Genomic DNA, 27,409 nt, shown 5'->3' with positions numbered 1-27,409 from the left:
CACTGTATAAAAGACTAAGATTGCAGAGTAAGTCAGTTTTAGGAATTCCCAGTTCGTAATAAAAGTTGACAACTAAAGTGATAATATATGGCACTTTTTTTCAGCATGAGTAAGGTTTCTTTCACCATTTTTCCTCCATGGAGTGGAAGAAGGGAGAGAGGAGCATCTTCCTTTAATTAAAATTTTAACTTCACTCTGAAAATTAAGTTTCTTCAAGAAAAAGAAGGAAGAGCAAATAAAAAGATGTAAGTATACATACCTTGGAGTAAGTATTTCCTTATATTGGAGTTTCTCTAACTTAGCTGGGGCAACTAATGACATGGGAATCACAATATTATCTATGTCATAAGAGCTCTCACTTCTCAGTCTCCGTCGTGCAGTATTCTGCAAAGGAGGATCATAGCAGTTTTACCACAATATCTAGTTACCTGCGATGCTGCCCTCCTCTCCTGAGGCCTACTCTGCATGTTTTATAACTATGTTGTGATAGGCCTGACTATAAAATGTTAGGAAATAACAGGAAAGCTGCCTATCTCCTGTAAAACAACACAACCCCTTCTGGCAGGTATGCAGTGTACATTTCTGTGTGCATACCTATAAGCCTATTTTTAAGACCATAAAGAACATGAATGCCTTAAGTTGCAAAACTCTTACCAAAGGTTACCATAAAGCACCCTAAATGTCAAGAAAATGATCATTTAACAAACACACTTCCTTATTAGGAAAGACTATGAAAATATTTGGTGTGACATTTAGTAAAGATCATTTTTATACTCTTCATTTATGTGTTCCTGGTCCCTGAGCTTTACAGTTTTTTCTAAACCCTTTTACCTTTTAACCTCTATTCTCTGACTAGATGACAAAATAGTAAGAACAACACGAGTGCTGGATTCTTATTAAGCTTCCTGGTAAGGAGTAGGAATGGTTATGATAGTTTTTCACACAGAGAAAAAAAAAAGCCATAATCAAGGATTACTGAGTTATTAGCTCACTAGTAAAAAAAGTTTAATCAGATTTATTGTTACCTAATAAGATACTACTAAATAAGCCAATATGTGCTGGTAAAGTAAGGCTGTTTATAGATTTTGCAAGTTTTTTTATCAGCCAGTTTTAAGTCTATAAAGCAATTTTAGAGTTCAGTATGCAAAAAAACCTACTTGTGATGATGAATTCTGGGTTCTTGATACAACATTGACATTAGTAACAGCAGTAAAATTGCTATGGGATCCTGGTTCTGTGCGTTGAAAAGCAAATTCTTCAAATCTAGTTCTTTCTCCTGCCATGGAAAGAACCGTTGAGAATGTCATACATCAAACAGGACTGATAGGTATTAAAGTTACTTTCCTACTTAGGTAACATGATTCCCTATCTGTTTAATTTTTTTCTTTTTAAAATTTATGTATCAAAAAATTAAGGAAATTAAAAGAAAATCATACCCATAGTTCTGTCACAATTATTTCCATTTTCAGGGGTCCTGGCAAGTTTTTATACAGTACATCTCATCCCCTCTCTTTACTCTGTTCATGTTTTCTGTAATGCCTATTATTTGGATGTTAACCTCCAAAGACTTAATCCCCTTAATTTTCTCTATTTTCTCATTTTCTTATATCTTTGACTTTTTGTTCTAATTTCTGGGAGATTTCCTTAACTTGATCTTCTGACCCATTCTACTTAAGAATTTTTCTACTAAGTCATTGGTCTGTCACTCATTTATACTATCCTATTCTTATTTCATGGGTGGAATTTCTCTTTTTCTCTCAAGATCTTGATTAGAACTTTGCTACTATTCTTGGTATTTTCTGTTTCTTCCATGTTTCCTTTTTCCATTTGTTTTGATTCCCTATTTGTGAATATATATTTATTCACTTATTTACCACTCTTATTTTACTTCTGATCTTAGAAAGTATTTTCCTGTGTAGTGTAAAATCTAATACCCAGTCCATATTTACATTTTTCTAGTTAAAAAATGTCCTTTATGGTTAGTAGTTTCTTCAAATCAGGATCCATATACTGAAACTGGTTATTGTCTTTTAGGTTTCTTGCAGTCTGTAAGTTTGTTTTTCATGACATATGTTAAGGTGTTCTGCACTCTAGGGAGTTATCTAGTTACTTCTCTGTAGTATAGGATCTTGTTCTCTTTCTGTATTTCTGTCAAACTTGAAGTTTGATCAATTCAAGTGAAACATTTTGTATCTTAGGTAATGTGAATTTCATAATGGATCTTATTAAGAGATACAAGTTTTCCTGTGTGTTGATAGACAGACAATCCTCAACTTACAATGGTTCAACTTAGGATTTTTCAACTTTATAATGGCCCAAAAGTGACAGGCATTTAGTAGAAATCGTACCTTGAGTTTTGGCCTTTTTCTGGGCTAGCAGTATGCAGTAGGATACTCGTGTTGGGCAGCAGCAACAAGCCACAGCTCCCAGTCAACCATGTGATCGCAAAGATAAACAATCGATACACTTAACAACCATTTTCTACCCATACAACCATTCTATACTGTTTCAGTACAGTATTCAATAAATTACATGAGACATTCAACACTTTATTTTAAAATAGGCTTTGTGTTAGATGATTTTGCCCAACTTAGGTTAATATAAGTGTTCCCAGCACATTTGAGGCTAAGCTGTGGTGTTTGGTAGGTTAGCGTATTAAATACTTTTTTGACTCAAGATTACCATGGGTTTATTGGGATGTCACCCTGTCGTAAGTTAAGAGAGGAAGATCTGTGTGCGTATGTAAGTTCTTCAAAAGCTAAGGTGACTCTTGGTTGTCTTTAAGATTGAGGTACTAAAAAGCACAGTGATATCTCTGGTGGTGGCTAGGAGTTTAATTTTGTGCCACACTAGCTCATCAGGTAGTGATGATCAGGTAGTGACTTGGGCTGATATGGTGGCATTTCTAGAGATAGTAGTGATAAACGCATTAAATCCATTAAGTATAATTACAGTCCAATACATCTTGAATGCAGTTTTTAAATTATTGGGTATATTGACATAATACATCTGGGGAATAATTGAACAAGAACCAAAACATAAATAATTTGCCATTTAAAATGCATATTTTCTGGTAAGTTTTTTAATCGTTATTTGCAATAACTCTGGAAACCGAGAGTCCCAAATCCCCACAACAAACCCCCCTTTGTATTACTAGAAGAGTTCTAGTTTCAAAGATGTCTGTTGATCATCTTGGAACTTTAAGTTCCTAAGGGAAATTGAACTAGTTGGTTGAGTTACGTTAGGTGAATCTCATCCAATTTCTCAAAATTCTAAGGAAGCTTCACTGAACTGACACCTCCACGTAAGTACCAGAAATGGTTGTAAGGCACCTCTATACGGACATATTTTGAGTCCAGAACACAGCGTTGGCTTAAGTTCTGTCCAGGAGGACAGTCCATAGAAGATAACTGACGTTAGGGAATATAAGAAGGAAATCTTTAATTGCCATCAAGCAGATGGATGCCCAGTCCACAAACAGTCCTGAACTGACTACGTGAATATGCTGTTTAACATTCATAGGACCATGGATATTTTGTGTAATAGGGACTATTCTGGATTATAAATTTCCATGAAGCAGAGGTTCTTTGAAGATCAGTTTATTTTCACTTTTTAGTACTAGTGCTCATATCCTCATTTAACCTACCTAATGCTGTTTCACTCAAGTGTCTTTTCTTTCTTCCCTGGAACAGCTGTGCAGAAGATTCTGACCTTATTTGAGGCTTGCATGTAGGAGAATATCCATTTCTCCACTGATTCAGAGAAGTATTACGTACTAAAACAAATAGAAAGGAAATGTGAAGTTTTCCTTAACACATAATGAACATGTTAATTTGTTTTTACTTACAACATTGCAGAACATGAATTCCCCAGTTCAGAATTACATACAATGAGAGAAATACTTACATATCAAAATGGAATGCTCCTAAACTGAAAATACCCCAATAAGATTCCTTAAAAACATCTTCAAGAAGTGCCCATTTTCCTATAGTTGCTCCATTACTTGAAGGGGATGAAAAGAAAAGGTTACCTGTTCTCAAAGTCTTCTAAATTACAAAATCTTAGGAAGTTGTTTCAGGTTTGTAAACCTTGGATGAATATGATCTGAATCCCTAAGTTAGCTCCCCACTCGCCCTTAAATCTGAAAGTAATTCAGGATCAAGTAAGAGTCTATAAAATCACAATAGGGACCTCTTGAGAGCAAGAACCAGATTTCATCAAACTGACAGTACCCAGCACCATTCTTACACTTTAAAAGCACTGAATTCTCTCAAACTTTTAGGTCACTTAGTATCTCTGCCTCAGGTGCCTCATCTGTAAAACGGATAAGAGCAGCTATCATGGGCTTATGAGGATTAAATGAGTTAATCCCTGTAATAGTCATTAGAAGGATATCTGACATAAGTATTCAATAAATTAGTTTCATCATGATTATTATTGACTATCTGAACCCCGTATTTCCAGTACTGGCTTAGTAACCAAATTGGCTTCTTTTTTGAAGGGTTTGGAGATGAAAAAGAAATGTAGGCTGAAGTGCCAATTTCTCACCAACACTGAGGGGAAAAAAAAGGATGGTCTACTAACAATAACTGGGACTCTGATTTCAAGATGACAAAACACCCGAAAAATAATAGACAAAAGGTTTATACATAGACATATGCAAAAATCTGCACATATACATCCACATTAGCAAGCAATAAAAGGGAACTTGTAAGTAAAGCAGAATTTGTGAGGAATCTCTGAAAGACTGATACCATAGGGAATTGGAAGAGCAAACAGTGCAAAAGCACATGGGAAAGTGCTGCCACAAAAATAGGATCATCAAAGGTGCTCTAGACCTGGAGGGAAGGGAAATGGTGCAGGACAATTACCTAGATGGATAGTTATCTGGTAGGATGATTACACATGCCAACTTCTCAGCCACACTCTTTGAGATTATCTGCCTTAATAGGTAACAAATCTGAGTCTTGGGACAGAGCAATGGATGGGTAGACAAAACAATGCCCGAGTGCCTCATTTTGAAATACGTCCTGCCTGTCCCTAACTGCTTCTGAAAATAGTACTGAGTGCAAATTTATACCCTATCCATGAGAAAAGGATCTCATAACAGTGGCAGAACAGTCTTAATAGTGAATATCAACTTTAAAGGTGAGAACTCAAAGCTTCAAAAATCTGAGTATCAACACCATAAAAAATGAAGTACAAATGAACCATCTCAAGAAACAGTGGATTCACAGAATACAAATAACAAGTCTTAAAAAAAAACAGTGCCGAAAGAAACAGGCAAGAGGTTCCTTTAGAGAGACCTCAGAAATGTAAAATAAAATTGTTCATATTTAGGGGCGCCTGAGTGGCTCAGTTGTTAAGCGTCTGCCTTTGGCTCAGGTCATGATCTCAGGGTCCTGGGATCGAGCCCCGCATCGGGCTCCCCGCTCCGTGGGAAGCCTGCTTCTCCCTCTCCTACTCCCCCTGCTTGTGTTCCTTATCTCGCTGTGTCTGTCTCTGTCAAATAAATAAATAAAATCTTAAAAAAAAAATTGTTCATATTTAAAAACAACCATCAATAATTGGGCTAAGTAACAGAATGGACATGGCTGAACATGACAATCAGTGGGTTGGCAGAGGAATTGTACAACTCAAACAGTGGTGGAAAATATGGGGAGAGAAAAGGGCAAACCAAAATGGGGCAACAGAACAGAATGCAAGGCAATGTTGAAGAAATGATAGACAAAAATTTTTCCATAAGATTTCAAGAACTCATTTGAGTGTCAAGTGGGGAAAAGAAATCTGAATCATACATCACAACAAAGATATCCTAAAAGTTACCAGAAAAAGGGATAAAAGGATTGCTGCAAAGTAATGAAGATCAAATTGACAAAGCAAAACTAGCTGCTGGAAAACAGAACAGTGACTTTAAGGAACTCAGGGAGGTACTGAGTGCCCAACTCTGTTTCAGCTCTGGTCGTGATCTCAGGTTGTGAGATCAGCGCAGAGTCTGCTTGGGACTCTCCCTTTCCCTTTGCCTCTCTTTCTCTCAAATCTTAAAAAAAGAAAAAAGAGCTCAGGGAAAATGGCAGAATTCTAAGATGGTCCCCAAGATTTCTTACCACCCAAAAGAATGCAGAGAAAGATGTTAAATATAAATAGAAAACAAAATGAACCGGCAGTCATAATTCCAAACCCCTTTCTAGAAAGGGGTAACTAGAATTGTGAGAGGTTTTAAAATGTATAATAAGCCTCATACATGCAGGGGTTCCAATAATGCCCTCTCTTTTGTTTTAGTGGAAACATTTCTGGAGTATTTTAAAACATTCCAGTCAATTCGCTCTTCTCTTCTAAAAGCAAGTCACCACCTTTCTTGTTTTCTAAAAGCAAATACCTTTTTGAAGAAACTTCAACCTTCAAGGTGGTACTTTTTACTGAATTTTACTTGAGTTTTCTTTATACTTATTTTTCCATAGTATCTTGTAAGGTTGCAACGGACTCTTGAAACAGTAGGAAATACATGACAACTCAAAATCAAACTACACATTCTCTACCTCCTCATAACCCTGAGCCTTTCAGTTCTTGCTCTCCAAAATCCTCTCCCAGATTCTATCCTAAAACACACCTTGACACGGTATCTCTCCTATCTCCTGCCTTCCCTTTCTTCCCTTTCATTTATTCATTAACTTCAGAGAGAGCTAATTACACACCAGGCACTGTGTTAGACCCTGGGAACACTGGTGAGCACAGTCATGATCCTTGCCGCTAATGGAGTTGATAGACATTATCTCAACTGCTACCAACGTGTAACAGAAAAGAGAAGTACTATTTAGAGAAGTTAGTGGGAGTATATAACAGCTCTAGGAAAAGTACCCAGGCAAAGTGATAGATTTCAAAGATGAACAGAAATCGCTGATGGCAAGGGGAAGGAAGAGAGAATGGTATGTACAAAGGCCCAAAGCAACAGGGAGCCAGATAAATTTGACAATGGAACAGCAGTTAGTATAGAGTAAGGAAGTATAGTGAAAAAGAACCACGAACAGGTAGGAGTCATCCTAGGTAGGTAGGGCTTTAGGGGTCTCCTATAATATTCCCTCTGTCACACATTTTAAGGAATGGGGGTGGGGAACAGGTGTGACGTAGGCAGGTTTACATTTTCCAAAGATCACTAGCTACAGGGATTGAAGGGAAATAATTGATTAGGCTATTTCAGTATAGATAAGGGATCATTAGATTGGCCTCTGAAAGTGGTAGAAATGAAGACAGGAGCATGTTTGAAACAAATGAGTAAGATCATACTGATAATGGGTTTAGATACGAAGAAGTGTAGGTGGAGAAGCCTGAGCCCTAGGTTTTGGCTTGCTTGTGTGGGTTGTGGTGCCACTGTTCCTCTCTCATCTGTCCACTCTAAAAAATAAACTTCATTTTGACATAATTTCAGACTAACAGAAAGCTTGCAATAGTAAAAAGAAGTCCCATATACCCTTTATTCAGATTCCACAAATGTTAAGTTTATCTTATTTGCTTTATTTTTCTGAACTCCAGTGAGATTAAGTTGCTGACACAATGTCCCTGTAAATTTGTCAACATGTATTGTCTTACATAACCACACAACTATCAAAATCAAATTTAATACTATTAACTATGGACCAATTATTCCTATAATCTTTTTTTTTTTAAGGTTTTTATTTATTTGACACAGAAAGAGCACAAGTAGGCAGAGCGGCAGGGAGAGGGAGAAGCAGGCTCCCCGCTGAGCAGGGAGCCTGATGCGGGGCTCGATCCCAGGACCCTGGGATCATGACCTGAGCTGAAGGCAGCCGCTTAACCGCTTAACAGTCGGTTAAGCGGTTAAGAGTCCATAGTTGTAAATTTGTTCATTTTAACCGACTAAGCCACCAGGCGCCCCATAATGTTCTTTATAGAAAATTCTGTTCATTCTGCATTTAGTTGTCACGTGTCTAAAGTTTTCTTGTATCTGAAATGGTTCCACTGTCTTGTCTTTCATGACTGCATATTTTGATGAGTAGAGGCCCTTAATTGGCTTTGCCTGGTATTTCCTCAGAATTGGCAACTAATCATTTACTCTTCAACCCACTACAATTTGTCTTTGCCCTACTTGTTACCTGAGTCAGCTGTGCATTCTTAAAATTCTTCTGGACAACAGAGGATAAATAAAAGCTCTGTGACAAAGCACACAAACATCCATCTACTTACCTTCACACAATTTACCCTATAATACCAGGCATTTTGTATATACTTGAATACATCACAGTTTTATGTCTCCATGACAAATCACGTTTGTTTTCATTTTAAAATCAATATGGGCCAACAGCATTTGAACCACCTAGGACTTGTTAGAAATGCAGAATCAGACCCCATTCCAGACTTACTGAATCAGAAACTGCGTTCTAACAACATCCCTCAAGTAGTTTGTTTGCACGTAAAAGTTTGAGAAACAATGATTTGGAACACTTTACTCTTCTTCCTCTAAATTCCAATTAAGTATTTAAAGCCATACTTGGCATCACCATCTTTCTGGAGTTCCTCTTGCCCTCTCCCCATTACTCTTACCCCTCCCTTCCTCTTGCCTTCCCCTAGGCAGAGTTACATACTTCCTCTTCTTTTTAGACTATTTTTATCATATCTGTGGCCACATCATTTTAATAGTTTGTGTGTCTGCTTCCTCTTATTACATTATAATTTCTTTGATTCCCTGTGATTCACTTTTGATTCTTTAGTCTGCCTGGTACAGAGTAAGTGATCAATAAATGTTGAACTCTAGTTTTATTTAATTCTACAGAAATCACTAACAACAAATAATAATGACCAGTATTTCAGACATGGTTACATAGGATGAAATCTAATTAATGCTTAATTATTTGGGTTGGGAGTGGTAGGGAAAGTAAATAAGGGCGGAGAGATTGGGATACAATAGAATGTACTTCACTGATTTGCCTAATAATATTGCAGCATTCATCTCAAATATATTCTGTTCCTAGCTCTTAATTCCCCCATTACTAGCATGTCATTACATTATTGATACGTTACTATTACTTCTATGCCTAACACATTTACACTGCCCTTTTTAAAATTTCAGATAAATAACAACATTAGAAATAATATAATCACCTAATCTCACTTATCTAACAGCATATAATTTCATTTTTGTATATTCCTTTTAGTGAAACAAATGCATACATTTCATATTGACATTTCAAATGTAATTTCATTTAAATATATGTACAACTGTATTTTTCAAATTTGATTAATTCACTCATTGTTATTTTTTCAAATGGCTACCTAACATTCTTCTGGTTAGAGATAATATCATTTAACTATCCCCTAGCTGTTAGAGCTAGTTGTTATCATCATGATATTCCTATTATGGTTATTCTTAAAACAATCACCTTCATGCATGCATTTTTTCTTTTTTTAAAATTAGTCTCAGTATAAATTACAAGTAGACGAATTGTATCATGAAAAAGTATTTGAACATAACCCTATATTTTCCTGTATTTCTTCAGTCTTTTTTCCCTAAGCATAGACAACAGCTCCTTGTCCTTAATGCTTTCAATTTTTTAAAAACTTTTTACTGTGGAAAAATTTCAACAAACACAAATGAAGAAGAGAAGAATAATCTCCCCTATACCTATCATTCATTATCAACGATTACAAACTAGTGACCAATCTTGTTTCATCTCCCCAACTTTTTTTTTTTGCTTACCTATTTTAAAGCAAATCCCATCTACAGATATGTGAGCTTGAATTTCTAAGAAACATAAAGAGTGTGTGTGTGTGTTTATATAACCACATGCATTATTACATCTAACAAAGTTCATTAATATTCAACAGCCATGTGTGTTCAAATTTCATTATCTCAAAAATTGTGTGTATGTGTACAGCTGAGTTGTTCAAATCAGGATCCCCAAAAGACCCACACATTGCATTTGGTTGGTAGAAGAATGAACATTTTTACATGGTTATAATCATACCATACACAGAAGTAAAACATGTTTGTCCTTTTCTATTACTTGACATTCTTTGATGTTTCCATCCTTACATGAACTTTAAAGATATTTTTAAAAGTTGCATGTTCCACTGTGTTAACCATATCTCAATTATGCTCTTTAAGTTGTTTCTAATTTTTCATTAACACAAATAATGGTAAAATGAATAGATTTGTAAATAAAGGTGGTTTTATATTAAGCATTAGGCTAGGTTACCAGAAATGGATTTACTGGGTCAAAATACAGTTAACACTTTAGTAAACATTTGCACAAGTAAATAGTTATTTTTCCTCAGTGAGCTTATTTAAAGAATACATAATTTAAAGGCATTGTAATTAATTTCACAGTACTTCCCAAAAGGTCTGTATTCTTAATGCTATCTAAAATATTTGAGGGTCCTCTTTTTACTATACACATCTTGCCAGAATTGATGATTATAACATTTAAATGTCCTAATGTAATCAGAAAAAATAGTAAATATTTAGCAGAGTGTCTACACAAAGGCACTCAGTAAATGTTACTTATGATTATCATTTTCATTATCATCATCATTAAATACATCACTTTTTTTCTTCTAATTCTTTTAAGACAGCATTTTTAACATTTAACTCTTTAATCCATCTGGAATGTATTTAAAATAAATTTAAGATGGATGAACATTAATGTGCTGTATGAGATAGGATCTCTTTTTTTTCCCAAAAAGTCATTGTTTAATCCACTGATTTTAGAAGAAACTTAGTTGTTTAAAACATGGACTCTGAGCCAGACTGCTTGGACTTGAATCCTGACCCTATCACTACTCAAATGTGACTTTGGGAAAATCAGTCAAGGAAGAAAATCATTATACTCACTTTACAGGGCTGTACAGATTAAAGCAATCAACAAATATAAAGCCCTTCAACCAGTAGTGGCGTGTAAGGAATGCTTCATAAGAATTATTGTTATTACTTATTGATGAGGCCATCCTTCCCACACTGATAGGAAAAACCACCTTTTTATCATATAATGGACAGTTGGGACTGTCTCTAGGATATTTAGTTTCCTAGATCTGACTTCCATCAATACCACAATAAAATAATGATGATAGCTTTACAATTTTGATACCTGACACCTCCTTCTTACTGATCTTTTAAAAATTTTATTAGCTATTCAACATTTATTCTCTCAGATAAACTTCAGAATAACTTTGTTCCAAAAGAAAAGAATACCAGAATGCCTGGGTGGCTCAGTCGGTTAAGCGTCTGCCTTTGGCTCAGGTCATGATCCCAGGGTCCTGGGATCGAGCCCCACATCAGGCTCCCTGCTCAGCGGGAGGCCTGCTTCTCTCTCTCCCTCTCCCCCTGCTTGTGTTCCCTCTCCAGCTGTGTCTCTCTAGTCAAATAAATAAAGTCTTAAAAAAAAAAAAAAAAAAAGAGTTACATTATAAATTAAGCTGGGGAAAAATAACATCTTAAGTTCCAATACTGTCTCTTTTTTTTTTTTTTTTTGAAGTGGGCTCCCTGCTGGGTGTGGAGCCCAATGTGGGGCTTGAACTCATGACCCTGAGATCAAGACTTGAGCTGAGATCAAGAGCTGGACACTTGACTGAGCCACCCAGGCACCTAAGACAATACTGTCTTCTGATAGGAACAGGGTTATTTCTCTCTATAGGCACATATTCTTGTGTTCCTTAGTAAACTTTTTAAGTTTTCTTCATGTAGGTCCTTACTAAGTTTAATTAATCCTAGGTATTTTATATTTTCACTGTCAATGTGTCTAGTATAATTCTTTTACATATTCTAACTGGTTATTACTGGTATTTATAAAGGCTGCTGATTTTTATAAATTTATTTTAAAATCTACTTTTTAGAACTCCAATTCTAACAGGCATTGAGTTGATTCTTGAGTTTTTGAGGTAGATGATTATTTCATCTGGAAGTAATTTTTCTTAGTTTGTATGACAAAGATATTAAGAAGATTTTCGCTTTGTAGACAGTCAAAACATGTTGATGTTTTTCTTCTGATTGTTTCCAAACACAATGTCCCCGCCCCCATTCATAATACTCATAACTATTTCATTATAAGTCTTCTAGTTTTATTTTGTAATTTTAGTGTTTTAATTCTTCAAATTCTTGGAACCAACTAGAATTTATTCTAATACATGGTATGAAACAAGTATGTAAACAAAATTTCCCCCAAAAGACTAACAGTACTAACAATACTATTTATTGAATAGTTTTCCATGTTCTCATTGATTTACAATTCTTCCCTTATATAATAAAGTATAAGCTATATAGTCTGCTTCATGGATTTACTTTCCTAAATGTATACAAAATCTATGCTAATAACTATTACAGATTTTTGTTATGTTTCCATGTGTGGCTAGGACAGATTGTCTTAATACTTTTTCCAGCAGTTAGTTTTGTATTTTCCCATTTATTCTTCCCAATGGGCTTTACAATTATTTTGTTAAGTTAACCAAATTCTTTTAGAACTTCAAGTTACATTGCATTAAACATATAAACCAATAGGAAGAATTGATATCCTTATTAATCCTATCATCTAGGAATGCTGTATTCTCCATGTGTATTTAGATTTCCTTTTATATTTATCAATGATATTTCATAATTTTCATTCTATAAGTATCACCTTTCTTGTTAGGATCACTCCTGTGTATTTTCTACATGTGTGTGTATATGTGTGATTTATAAAAAGTGAGTATTAAAAATTAAGGATTTACATCTTGTTCCTTTGTTAAATTTTATTTTCTTAGAAAGCAAAAACAGTATCTGAAAAATGAAAAAGGCATATAAAGTATAAGATTTGTAAATGACATACCAGGTGATGGAGATATGACACAGTCTCCTATAAATTTATTTTCAGCAAGATCTCCTTTTATTTCAGTCTTTTTAAACAGTGTTTCAAAGTGAAAATGAAGAGGCACATCTGGAAAAATAAAGTAAAAAAAAGTACTTTTAGTGAATATCATTTTTTATAGATTCTAATACTAAGATTGCTTTCTTTCTCTAAGTAGCACATAAGCTTAGAAAAATAAGCAAAAACTTGAAATGTTACAACTATCAGAAGTGGCAAAGTACTCTCTCCAAGCATACAGACAGCAGTATTTTGGAAATTACTGATTATATGCACTAAATAAACAAAAACTCTAATGATGAATAAGTTCATAAACCAAAATAATAGATACGATGATCAAAATTGTAAGTATTAGTAAGTACTATTCCCAGATAAAACAAATGTATCCAAAGGTCTTGAATAAAACATACAGCCAAACCTAGCTGACTTATTCATTCCACCCCACCCCCACAAACTTTACATTTGAAATAATGAGGTTTCTGAAAGATATGTTTTAATTACTTGAGGGAAAACCATTATAATTCAGATGCTACCTTTGATGAAAACACCAAGTTTCACATTCCCTTAGTTTACTAGTATTATGAATCACAAAATATACTTTCACAAAGATTAAAACACATTTACAGACTAGCTCTCTTCCTTTAAATAGAGACTGAGATGTCAATTCACTATATTTATATTCTATATTCTCACAACCAAAAGAGGAGCTAAATAATAAAGTAGATGTGCTTCACATTTATTAAAGTTTTTTCCTCAATCAAGAATGCAAAAACAAAACCATCTTCAAAAGTATTTAATAGAGACACCTAAACTTCTTCCTAAGAAACAAAGAAATATTTTATAAAGTAGTTGATGTATTGAAAGTTTTGCTACTGAAAAAAAACTAATTATGAACACATAAATCAGAACAGACCCAGAACGGGTCTGGATTTTAAACAAAGAAGTATCTCTCCCTCAAATGATATATTTTAATAACAGATCCATACTCAAGTGTGGAAAAATAAACTTAAAAAAAAAAAAGTTCATGAGTTTCAACATGGAGTCTATCCCAAAGGGACAGAACAGAGGTAGGAAAGATTAGTCCTAACACTATATACTATGATCATACAAAAACTATAAAATGAAACTAAGATTACAAATTAAATATGTTATTTAAGCATTTCAGGAATCCAGTATTTTCCAATTGCCAAAACTTTTATAAGTTTATTTCTCCAAAGAAATATCACTTACTTTTATAAAGAAAATATCACCTATTCTACCACTGTTCCTCATGAGTTGTGAGAAAACATGACGTAACTAGGGAAGGCCCTTGTTCCACCCATATACTTTCCTTAGTACCCACACCTTTGGGCTTTTATAAGAATATTTCACAACACTTTAATACACTTATTAGTTTACATTTCAGTTGTCTTAAACTAGAATGCAAGTACTTTGAGGGATTTATTTGTATTTATACTTTTAGTACCTAGTAAATAGTAGGTATTCAGATTTTTATTAAATGAATGCAAGAAGAAATGAATAACCTAATTAATAGGTGGGGAAGTTAATCTTAACTTACTGGAAGGGACATAAGAGGATTGAATGAAGGATAATTAATGCCAGCTCTCAGGGTTATATCAGAGAAACAAATGTAGAAGGAGAAAACAGAAAGGCAGTGAAGAGTAAAGGTTAGGAGTGTGGCTCTGGAGTATGACTACCTCATATCAAATCCTGCCTCCATCATTTACTAGCTGTATGATCTTAGAATAGTAAGCTTCAGTTTTCTTGTATGTAAGATAAAGAGGAAAACTGGAAGAATTAAACAAGAAAATGTAATGTGCTTACAGGTATGCTAAGCCCAAATGTTAGCTGCATTACCATTGTTATATTTATTATTGTTTCTTTCTATTATTAAGCTTTCCTCAAAGATGGGAACATAGTTCCTGCCAGGAACTTAATTCTTTTTTTTTTTTTTAAGATTTTATTTATTTATGTGACAGAGAGAGACACAGCGAGAGAGGGAACACAAGCAGGGAGAGTGGGAGAGGGAGAAGCAGGTCTCCCACTGAGCAGGGAGCCCGATGCGGGGCTCGATCCCAGGACCCTGGGACCATGACCTGAGCCGAAGGCAGACGCTTAACGACTGAGCCACCCAGGCGCCCCCAGGAACTTAATTCTAAGTATGGTGTAGCTAAGAAACCATTCAAAAATTGGTAAGAAAACAAAGATTCAGGATTCAGGGCAGGAATAGGTACAGAAAATAGTGCTTTACAAAGAGGAGCAGTCCCTGGATGATAAAAACCAAAAGCTGAAAAGGAAACAAAAGCCCATTTGAGATGTCTTCCCTTAAAGAGAAGAACCTGAGTTAACCAGTGTGAAGACTGTTTCCTTTTTTACCCTAATATTTACTTCAGTTCAATACAGAAACAACTGGAGGGGTGCCTGGCTGGCTCAGAGAGCATGCAACTCTTGATCTTGGGGTTTTGAGTTTGAGCCCCCCATTGGGCATAGAGATTACTAAAAACAAACAAACAAAAAAAAAACCCCAAAACTTAAAAAAAAAAAAAAAAAGAACAGGAACGGTTCCAACAAAAACCAAGAACTAGAAAGTTAAAGGGATGTGGGCCTATACATGCCTCATTCACTCAGTTACAGATTACAGATTTTCTTGAAGTTCAAAAGTTGACTATACCTAAAGATGGGCAATTTCTTAGCCCAAAGAAACTCAATGCTGAGTATAAGCAGAGGAATATTATATAGCAGAGAAAACTCCATGCAAAACAACATATTAGGAAAGAAAACCGACTTACTGAGAAACATTTCAATGGCATAGTCACTTTATCAATAAAATTCTAAATTTTAACACTGAAAAGATCAAAAGCTAGTTATTTCCCAATATAACTCAAAATGGTTTCCAAGGAATTTAAGAATCAACTTGCAAAAGTAGAATATTAACTCACAGGATTAATTCCTCTATGAAAACTGTTTAGTTCTAATATCCAGTGGCAAAATAATTGATAAAATTTTTATTAGATTCCTTTTATCTATAGGATTAGACTTCACCACAGAATATATTCACAGTTTACTTAGAAATTTTTTTATAAGTCGGCTTACCTGATGGCAATGATAGGACAGAATGGAAAGAAGAGTCCAATTCTGATACATGTTCTCTTAATATCTGAGATTTTGAATTGTGTTCACAGCTACTCCAAGTTGAAGCTGATTGCAAGCAAGGCATTTGTGTAGTATTTAAAAACGTTGTTTCTTTTGAAGGCAAAGTCTGCAAGAAAAAAAAAGACTTCATTTTTGCTTAAAAACTGAATCAGAGAGGATATAACAGTTATAGAGTACAGTATCTGAATGGTACTAGAAAGTCCTGGCTTAATAAATCACCTTGGAGAAAAAGCTTGAAAATGACAGAGGGTTTATGAGAGAAGTTATTAAAGGCCATAAATGTGATGAGATTTTACTAATCCCTTTTCAGTTTTTCAAAAGGAAGAGCAACATCTGTGAAAATGGGTCTTTCCCTCACCTTATGAAATCACAATAAAGAGAAATGAGTTTGAGGAATGTTGGGTTAAAAGAGATAGCTACATCCCATAATGGTGAGAACTGTAAGAGCAGGTGCTATGTGAAGATTAAGAATTGTGCATACTGTTTTCCTCCTTGCAATCTGTTACAGTCAGTGAATGAAATTTGAATCTCTGCCTTAAATTCCAATGTCAGACAATATCTACACTGGAATTACTGTGAAGTACTATGAGCATTGTACATGTTTACACTAAGTAAGATTTAACTTAATACATTAAAAAAGATATGTATAAAACACACACTATATATGTTACATGAGTTTGTGTTTCTGAAAATAAAGTTAAAAGAGTTGAGTCCAGGAATCTTAAGAAAACCATGTTGCTAAATCAAAAAAAAGTTATGTTACTACATTAAGAAATACATATTGTTTAAAAACTGGATTTTAAATTATTTTTTCTGGTTATAAAATTAGTATACAAAGAAAAGATCTATACAATAGATAAAATACTTTAAAAATTAATAGAGCTCATTTGTACTCCTTCCCTCCCCCCTAACCTCTACCTCCTATAACAACATTTGGACTCATTTTCTTTTTTAATGTAACTGATATTTAAAATGCTTATAACAACTGAGATCTTTAGATGCTATTTTTAAATGCTTTTATTTTATAAACTCACATTAGGTTTTGTCAACTGTCTTGAGTTTGAGTTTCCCAGCTAACCTTGGCATTTTCTGTGTTTCCACAGCACCTTAGGCATTATCTATCTATAACATAGCATTCACCTAGATTTCCTCGGGACTACTATTAGTTCCCTGAAGATTGGGACTAGAATTTGCTCAATCCTGTATTCCCAGAACCAGACACAGTCTCTGACGTATGGTTGAAACTTGAATGCTAACTGAATTTTATCTTATTTGCTTTAATAAAAATTTAAGTGAATACAAATTCTCAAATGCATGTATGCCTGAGACTATTTCATTGGGGAAAAAATAGTTCCTGTTAACATATGCTAAAATTTATCATGTAGTGACTTTTGTTTACATTCCATTAGCCAAGCCCTAGGTCAGACAGTTATACCTAGCTGCAAGGAGGGTTAGGAAATGCAGTCATTCTGAGAGGTCAAGTAAACTGCTGAGTTTTTATAAAAAGATATCACATGTTTATACATGATTATAATAGTGTGAGTCATTTCCAAGATTTATTCTAATGATGTTTTATGTATATACTTATGAGAACAGTTGCTGTTTCTTATCTTTACAAGATACACTGGTTCTCTGGACTCACTCTAGAATTATTTGCCCTTTTATGATATACTTCAGAAAGGTATAAAAAATATTTAAAATTACAAAGAAAAAAATGTGCTAACCTCCCTTTTCCATATATGGATAGAGCATTATGAATAAAAGGTGATAAAATCTGAATATTTACCATATAATTAGTTTTCTCTTGCAATTTTTCCAAATCCAGGAAACCCATTAGCCAATTTGAAACTATCCTAAATAATTATGGAGACAAGTGAGGGGCATCTAGGAAAGGCCTTTTTGTTCCCTGCAGAGAAAGTGAAGCCCAGGAGGCTGAAAAGGAATGGATGGAAAAATAAGAGAAAGACCAGGAGATTCTTGCCAATAAAAATCCGTATGTCTAGAGGGTGTGATCAACAGTACCATATGCTGCATAAGATTCAAGCAAAATAAAGCTAAGAAGTATCCACTAAACTTTTTAGTTCTAATAATGAAACATTCCATATATACAAAAGCATATAATTTATAGGGAAGGCATAAAATTTTAAAAAGACAACTATACTCACCATCCTATTTCAAGAAACAGAACAATACCAATACCTTTATGCTTTCCCCTCCTACCCTGGCCGCATGAGCCTGTGGCAGAAATTGCTACTTTCCTCCCAATACCTGTGCTCTCTTTCTCTTTCTCTCTGTTCTAGAACTCCTGATTTTCAGCTAGGCACATTTCTCAAGCCTCCTTGGATCTAAAAATTACTATACAATGGATACGGTCTAGCCAGAAGACCATGAAGGGAAGTTTTCATGTGCAACTTCCTTTTTAAGGTCACTTACTCCTCCATTCTTCCACATTACATTTGATATGTAGCTGTGGTGATGAACCATCATAACCATGTGGATGAGGAGCTCCAAAAAAGAGGAGCCTGGCTCCTAGATAACCATGTAGAACATAACTGTCATGCCTAGGATATTTTCAACCTGTTATAAGACAAATAAACTTGTATCTTGTTTATGTCACTATGTGGGTTTTCTGTCAAATGCAGCTGAACCTGTATCTTAACTAACACAATGTGCCTCCTTAATCACATATTTTCTCTCATACCTCCAGGAGTAACTGCTATCCTGAATTTTAATTTTATCATTTCCTTGATTTCCTTTATAGTTTTTCCACATGAATACATGTAATTCTATGTAACGTTTTAAATCTGTATGCTTTAAAATGTATATAGACAGAATACTGTTAAATGTATTTGCCTGCTGTATTACCCAACATTATGTACATGCAATTCATCATCCTCCTGTTTATAAATATCTGGAATGTTTCTCGCTTTTTAATATTATGAACAATGCTAGTATGAATATCTTGTCTCCTGGTACATGGGTGTAAGAATTTCTCTGGAGTATACTGCTAGAAATGGAATTGCTAGGTTAAAGAAACGCATGATTGCACACATTCAACTTCACTAGATGATACATTGTATTACAAAGTACTTGTAACTAAATTTATACTCCAATAAAGCCGACCTTGGCTCTCACTGCTTTAGATTCATGCCAACATGCATATTGTCAGATTTTATTTTTGCAAATCTCAGAGCATACAAATATTAGCTCATGGTTGAAACTTGCATTGTTCTGCTTACTATTTAAGTTGACCACCTCTTCATACCTAAAATTGGCCATTCACTTTTCCTTCTTTTGGGAAATACATATTCCGATGATTTTTCTCTTGGAATGTCTTTTTCTTACTGATTTTTAAAGTTTTCTTTACACACTCTAGAAAATTACAAATCCTTTGAGCTTCTCTTTTCACTTTCTTTGCAATGTCTTTTGATCAACAGATGTTAACTTAAATGTTTCCTTTACAGTTTGCATTTTGTATCTTTATGAGAAAGTCTTTCCCTATCCTGAAGTCAAAAGATGTTCTTCCACCTTTTTTTTTTTTTCCCCTAAAGTTTTAAGGTTTTGCCTTTTGTACTTAGGTCTTTACCCGAAATTGATTTTTTTGGTGCATGACGTGAATCCAATCTCAATCTAATTTTTTTTCTTACATGGATCATCAACTCACCAAACACCTTTCATTGAACATCCTCTTCCAGTTGATCTACAATGCTACCACATTCCATATATGTATGGGACTATTCCAGGAACCTCTAATGTACCATTTGTGTCTATGCTAATAACCAATGTCTTAATTACTACATTATTTACAACTCGATATATGATATTCCAAGTTTCTCTACCTTGTTCCTCGGGGGTGTCTTGGCTATTACTGGCTTTTACTCTTCTGCATAAATTTTAGAAACAGCTTAATTTCCATCAAAAACCTGTAGAGCTTTTCTACACTGAAGTTTGTAAATCAATTGGGAGATTTTTGATTTTGATATCATAACTAAAGGTCACCCAATCCATGAATATAACATATCTCTTCATTTATTTAGATCCTCTTTAATTTCTTTCAACAAAACTTTGTAATTTTCTTCTCTAAAAGTCTTCACATATTTTGTTAGTTGTATTTTTTTGGTACTTTAATATTTATTTTTTTCAATTGTAAAATGAATTTAAAAATAAAATCGACTTTTATATTTTGAACATACCCCACAACTTTACTAAACTTTCTTACTCTAATATTTGTAGTTTCTTTTAGTTTTCTATTATCCAAACATATTATCTACAAATAGTGACAGTTTAGCTTCTTTCACTCAATCCTAAAATTTTATTTTATCATTATTTATGGGGTTCCAACCATGCTAGATGGGCTCGCCAGTTTAGTAATGATTAGAAATGACCAAAGAAGATATTGTTTTGGTCCATATTATAAAGGAAATGCTTTTAATTTCTAAGAATTAAGAATGATATGGATTAAGAATAATTGTAGGGTGCCTGGGTGGCTCAGTTGGTTAAGCGACTGCCTTCGGCTCAGGTCATGATCCTGGAGTCCCGGGATCGAGTCCCACGTCGGGCTCCCTGCTCAGCAGGGAGTCTGCTTCTCTCTCTGACCCTCCCCCCTCTCATGCTCTCTCTCTATCTCAGTCTCTCTCTCAAATAAATAAATAAAATCTTAAAAAAAAAAAAAAAGAATAATTGTAGATTTTTTTAGGAGGGGGTCATACTCTTTATCAGAATATATTCATAGGCCGCCAAAAGTATTTTTTAAATATATTAATGTAGAATTTAATCATATACTTTTTGTGAACCCACTGAAATGATTACACGATTTTCCTTTTTAAGTTTAATAATGTGGTGAATTAATTATATATATATATTTTTTAAAGATTTTATTTATTTGAGAGAGAGAATGAGACAGAGAGAGAGAGCATGAGAGGGGGGAGGATCAGAGGGAGAAGCAGACTCCCTGCTTAGCAGGGAGCCCGATGTGGGACTCGATCCCAGGACTCCAGGATTATGACCTGCACCAAAGGCAGTCGCTTAACCAACTGAGCCACCTAGGCGCCCGGTTAATTAATTATATTAACAAAGTTTTAAATGTCAAACCAACCTTGGATTCTTCTTGAAGAATCTTGCTGGGATTTATCAATTTCTTTTCAAAGAACCAGCAATTGGATTTGTTTACTTTCTACACTGTATATAAAATTTAATTGTATATGTATGTTTGTTTTATATTTCATTGATTCCTATCTTGATTTCTTTGGGATTAATCAGATTTATACATTCTTTTACTTTTTAGTGGTTTCCCTAGAGATTATAATGTACATTTTTAACTTGTTTGCTTTTAGAGATACAAATTATTCCTTTTACCATTTCCTGAAAACAGTGAGACATTAGAACACTTTAACTCCATTTACTCTCCTCTTTCTGTGTTATTGTTGTTGCCACTTTAATTCTACATATATTCAAAACACTACAATATATTACTATTAGTATTATTTTTTTTTTTTTAAAGATTTTATTTATTTATTTGAGACAGAGAGAATGAGAGACACAGAGAGCACATGAGAGGGGAGGGTCAGAGGGAGAAGCAGGCTCCCTGCCGAGCAGGGAGCCCGACGCAGGACTCGATCCAGGGACTCCAGGATCATGACCTGAGCCGAAGGCAGTCGCTTAACCAACTGAGCCACCCAGGCGCCCCTACTATTAGTATTACTGTCAAAATTTATATTACCCATATACTTATCCTTTCTTTTTTTTTTTTAGCTCCTTCCTATAATTCTGTTTCCAGCTGAGATCATGTTTCTTCTTCCTTTGCTATTATTATACTATAGATTTGCTGTCAAATTCTCTCCACTTTTATTTATCAGAAACTTCTGTATATTATCATTTTTATTTTTTTTTTAAATATATTGTTTTTTGTTGTTTTTTTTTTAAAAGATTTTATTTATTTATTTGAGAGAGAGAGAATGAGAGAGAACACATGAGAGGGGGGAGGGTCAGAGGGAGAAGCAGACTCCCTGCCGAGCAGGGAGCCCGACGTGGGACTCGATCCAGGGACTCCAGGATCATGACCTGAGCCGAAGGCAGTCACTTAACCAACTGAGCCACCCAGGCGCCCTGTATATTATCATTTTTAAAGGATTTTTTTGTGACTACAGAATTCTAGGTTGGTTTTTTTTTTCCATTTTTTCTTTCAGCATTTTAAGGATACCTTCATTTTCACCTGGCTCCCACTGTTTCTGGTTAGTAGTTAAGTTTTATTGTCGCCCTGATTTAAAAGTAATATGTCTTTTTTACCCTGACTTCTTTTAAAATTTTCCCTATGTTTTTCATTTTAGCAGGCTTGCCATAATATGCCTTTATGTAATTTCTAAATATTTGTTCTTTTTGAGGTTCACAGAACTTCTGGAATCTACAGGTTAATGTCTCTTTTTAGTTTGAGAAACACTCTATTATTGTTTGTTCAAATGGTACTTCCGCCTTATTCTCTCTCTCCTCTCTCCTAGACTCCAAGGACATGTATGGTTAGATTTTTTTCACTGTTGCACACTTCTGTTGTGGTTTTTGTATTTTTAAAATTCTTTCTAATCCCTATGCTTCCACTTGGTATTTTATATTAATAAGTCTTTTAGTTTATTAATCCTGACTTCTGCTCTTATTTGTAATCTAATTTGTAGTTAAATTCATCTGGTAAGGTATTAATTTCACATGTTGTATTTTTCAGTTTGAAATGTTCATAGGAGTGTCTTTTTAAAAAGTAGACTCCAATTATCTGGTGAAACAGTCTATTTGTTTATTTTTTCTACTTGTTCTCTATTTTTTTAAACATATTAATCACAGTCATTTTAAAGTTCTTAGCAGCTAAATCCAATATGAGAATCACTTGACAGTATGATGCTATTGTCTGTTTTTCCTCTTGAAGACTAGCCATGTGGTCCCCATCTTTTGCAATGCCTAGTAATTTTTTTAAAGATTTATTTATTTATTTGAGAGAGAGGGAGGAAGAGAGAGAGAGAGCAAGAGTAGGAAGGGTAGAGGGAGAGAGAATCTCAAGCAGACTCCACGTGGGGTGCAGTGTCCAACGCAGGGCTCGATCTCACAACCCTGAGATCACGACCTGACCAAAACCAAGAGCCGGACGCCCAACCAACTACACCACCCAGGCTCTCCGCAATGTCTAGTAATCCTTAACTGAATGACAAATGGTTTTTTTTTTTAAATCAAAATTCTCCATATGATGTAATCTTCCTTTAGAGAGAGTTCTCTCTTCCTATTGCTAAGTAGATACAGTGCAGATTTCTCCCTTTTAATCTAACGTGAGTGTTCCTCAATTAAGTCCAGGTTGCAGCCCTGGTATGGTTAATGTATCTGATTTGCTCTTGGCCCTTCAAGGTTTTCAAGTGTTTGATGTATTTTATAAAATTCCTCCTGATTATCCAGACCTTAAGATAAAAAGTCTTAAGGGTATACTGAACATCACCCTGCTTTTAAGGGGCTTTTTCATGTATGTTTTTAAGTCTCCTGCTCTGTGCAGCCCCAGTATTCAGCAAATGTTGAGAAGAACAATGGTCAAAATGTTCTGAAGTGAAAACGAGCCATGTGATTCAGGTCTCCCAAAATGCCACCAAGAGCATCCCCAATAGCTATCATCTACTAGCATGTGCACCAAATTTGAAAATTCCTGCCAAAGCTCTAGGGTAAAAGTGGTTGCAGAGCCAGCTCTCCTGGGTGTTTCCTTCTCTGAAGACATATATATATTAGATCTTCTCCTTTAACCTCTATATTTATTAATCTCTTTTCACATTTTCCAATTCTTATTTCTCTACATCTATTTCATTCATATCTATTCCCCAACACACAATTCTCTCTTCATAGTTGTATCTATCCAATCATATTACTAATTAATTTTTTAAAATATTTTCTTTTCCTTTTTTTTTTCAAGTAATCTCTACACCCAGTGTGGGGCTTGAACTCATGATTCCAAGATCAAGAGTCAAATGCTCTTCTGACTGAGCCAGCCAGGCACCCCCCTAATTTATTTTTCGTAAACATTCTGAACTTACCTGGGTGCCTGGGTGGCTCAGTCAGTTAAGCATCTGCCTTTGGCTCAGGTCATGATCCTGGAGTCCCAGGATCGAGTCCTGCATCGGGCTTTTGCTCAGCGGGGAGTCTGCTTCTCCCTCTGACCCTACCCCCTTCCCGTGCTTTCTCTCTCTCATACTCTCTCTCTCAAATAAATGAATACAATCTTAAAAAAAAAAAAGGCATATTGAACTTACTTGATTTTACATTCTGTAGATGATAATGGTAACACTGGAAGTTTGCCAGCCTGGAACATAAGCTTACCTATTTTAAAACCTAGTTTTTGTCTTTTTAAATAAGTCACATCTGAAGTATGACGTCACACTTTAAAGATATAAAAGGCCTAATCTGTTATTATAAATTCTATGCAGACACTCTTTTTTCCATATTTAGTCAGAGCCTAAGGCAGACAAAGGCAAGCTCTTTGCATCTCTGTGTAGCAGGTTTGAGTTCTAGTTCACCCATTAACAAAGTGAGTAGCATTTGAAGGCCCTTGGCTTTATGCAGGATTTCTAATTTGCCTCCTCATATCTCCCGGTTCTAGACTTCAGCTCCAGTCTATCTCAAGACTATTAAGCAAAAATATCTCTCTCTCTCTTTCCCTTCCTCCCTCTCCCGTCCTTCCTTCCTTTTCAATTCTGAGGATTTCCATTTTTCTAGTCAGATTAACCATGCATTGTATAAAATAATTTTTTTACATTTTATATTCTAATATTTTGTATCTGGAGGCTTTCCTAAGAACTATTCCACCACATTGCTGGGATCAGAAGTTCTGCATTAGATCTGGCAACTAAAAGGTGACTCTGACCTTTAAAAAAAATATTTCAATAAAATGCTTTTGCTGGTCACCATACTATAGTAGGGTGAAAAATGAAATAAGAAACCAGAGACACTGCAGTCCTTCTCAAGGAACCCAACATTTGAAAGAGATAAATACAAACACTTTCAAACTTATTGTGGAGGAAAGAGATTAAACAATAGCTAAATGAGATATGCTATTTTAAAAAAAATCAATTTTGGAAGGAAAAAAAGGCATCTCCATTTCTGTCCATGAAGTAGTCCAGCTATGCTACTTATATCAAACAACTGTTTTCAGAATTTGGACAAGAGGCAGCATATGACTGTTATCTCTAAGAGAAGAAAACAAATGAGGTGATCCTATAAATCTAACAGCTTTTGCATGGAGATATGTTCCTAAGATTTTGGCACAAGGAGGGGGGTCCAAATAGTATGACAGTCTATCTGATTTGAAGAGACAGATATTGAAGTCTAGGGAGAGAATGGTAGCTACAGTTTATAGAAAAGAGTGCCCTAAGAAGGGAAGCTATACAGAGAAAGGGCTCCAGAAATCCATATGGGGCGCTTTTTAATCATTTGTCAAATAATAATCTACACATGCATGGAATGAAGTAAAAAGGCCAGTCTAAGAACAATTAATTTGGGGGTGGCGGAGGAAGCAGGAAAAAAGAACAAACAAACAACACATGAGAGAAATAAACAGCAAAATGTTGGATTTAAATCTAACTATATTATAATTACATTAAATGTAAATGTTCTAAATACTCTGATCAAAAAGCAGAAACTTTCAGATTGGATAAAAAAGACCTAAACATATACTGTCTACAAGAAAACCACTTTAAATATAAAGTCATATATAAGTTACAAGTAAAAGTATGGAAGCAGATATACCACCCAAGCACTAATCCCTAAATTAGTATCAGTGAAAGTAAATTTCAGGAATATAGACAAATACATAGGAATAAAAGGGTCAAATCATAAAGACATAAAAATAAAACTAAACATCTATGCAGGTACTAACCAAACTTCAAAATATATGAAGCAGAAGTGGAAATAACTAAAAAGAGAACTAGACAAATCCACACTTATAACAGGAAGAAAATCAGTAAGGATATAGAAGACTTGACTGGCATTATCAACTAAATAAACCTAATAAATGTTTATAGAAAACCCCATAAATAAAACAGAATATACACTCTTTTCAAGTATGTCTGTAATAGTCACCAAGACAGACTGTATGATGAGCCATAAAACAAATCTCAATAAATTTAAAAGGACCGAAATCAGACACAGTATGTTTTGTAATCACAATGGGATTAAATAAAAAATCAGTAACTGGAAGATATTTGGAAAACCCTGAAATATTTGAAAATTAAACACAATTCAAAATAATCCAGGGTCAAAGAGGAAATCATATGAGAAATTAGAAAATATTTTGAATTAAAACACATCAAAAGTTGTAGGATGTTAAAGCAGTGTCCAAAAGGAAAATTATAGCTCTCTACGATTATATTAGAAAAGAAGACTGAAAATCTATGTTTTTAATAAAGCTTCTACCTTAAAAGAAGTTAGAAAAAGAGATGGAGGCAAATTAAATCCTAAGTAAGCATCATTTACTTATGATACCAACATACCCAGTAGAAGAGCTAACATTAGAAGGACTGATAATATTGTGTTGAATATGGAACAATTTGAACTCTGGTTCATTGGTAACATGAAATGATACCATCTAAAAACAATGGCACAAAAAATTGTATATTTACAGCAGCTTTACTCATAATAGCCAAAACCCAGAAACAACCTAAATGTCCAAGAGCTGATGAATGTATTAAAAATTGTGATATGGTCACAACTATGATATCATACAATGTAATACTATTCTGTTTTATATTCCATTTTTTTAAAGTAGGCTCCACACCCAGCATGTAGCCCAATGTGGGGCCTGAACTCATGATCCTAAGATCAAGTCCTATGCTGAACTCAAGAGTCGGACACAAACTGAGCCACACAGGTGTTCCTATATCCCCTTTTAATCCTCATTCTCCACTACTATTTCCTTTCACCTCTATTCTAATGTATTTGGATCTCTGTGTGTGTGTGCATTATTGTGGAACACATTGTAATTTTAAGTTTACATAAATGGTTTTATCATAGAGATCTTATTTGGAATCCATTTGTCTGCATTTGTGCCAACCCATATACTACATTATTGTAAATCAGTTTCTGGTAGTCCTACCAGCTGTCCATCCTCCCATCATTTTTTTAAAAGTATACTTAGCTATTTATGGATATATATTTTTAAATAAGTTAATGTGTTTAAAAAAATCCAGCAAAAATTTTTATCACAATTACCATTAATTCAGGAAGCATGAATGTCTCCCACTTATTAAGATATTACTTTACACCCTGTAATAAGAACTTTAAGCTTATTTCTATAGCAATTTTATATATTCTTTGTTAATTATGAGGTATTTGACAGTCCACCTTTGGAGATATATCTTGTTTTTATTATATTTTTAGTTGGTTATTACTTATGTGGA

General features: G+C 34.5%; 1 protein-coding gene across 11 annotated transcripts in view; it reads right to left on the bottom strand.

Annotated features, from left to right (window-relative positions):
• Positions 1–27,409, bottom strand: part of KANSL1L (KAT8 regulatory NSL complex subunit 1 like) — a 148,875-nt gene that overhangs the window by 6,875 nt on the left and 114,591 nt on the right. For 9 of the 11 annotated variants that reach the window (XM_081813714.1, XM_081813712.1, XM_081813711.1 and 6 more), the window contains 6 exons: positions 15,942–16,107; positions 12,813–12,920; positions 3,647–3,775; positions 2,349–2,423; positions 1,158–1,276; positions 260–384 (listed from right to left, as the gene is read on the bottom strand). In XM_081813714.1, the coding sequence (XP_081669840.1) occupies positions 260–384; positions 1,158–1,276; positions 2,349–2,423; positions 3,647–3,775; positions 12,813–12,920; positions 15,942–16,107 (722 nt within the window). The remainder of the gene's footprint in view (positions 1–259; positions 385–1,157; positions 1,277–2,348; positions 2,424–3,646; positions 3,776–12,812; positions 12,921–15,941; positions 16,108–27,409) is intronic. The other 2 variants (XM_081813713.1, XM_006732486.3) reach the window with 1 other exon arrangement.

The sequence above is a fragment of the Leptonychotes weddellii genome, chromosome 3 (assembly GCF_054177405.1).
Source record: "Leptonychotes weddellii isolate Sample4059 chromosome 3, ASM5417740v2, whole genome shotgun sequence".
In the NCBI taxonomy this organism is placed as follows: Eukaryota; Metazoa; Chordata; class Mammalia; order Carnivora; family Phocidae; genus Leptonychotes; species Leptonychotes weddellii.
This window is presented reverse-complemented; position numbering and strand designations above follow the sequence as displayed.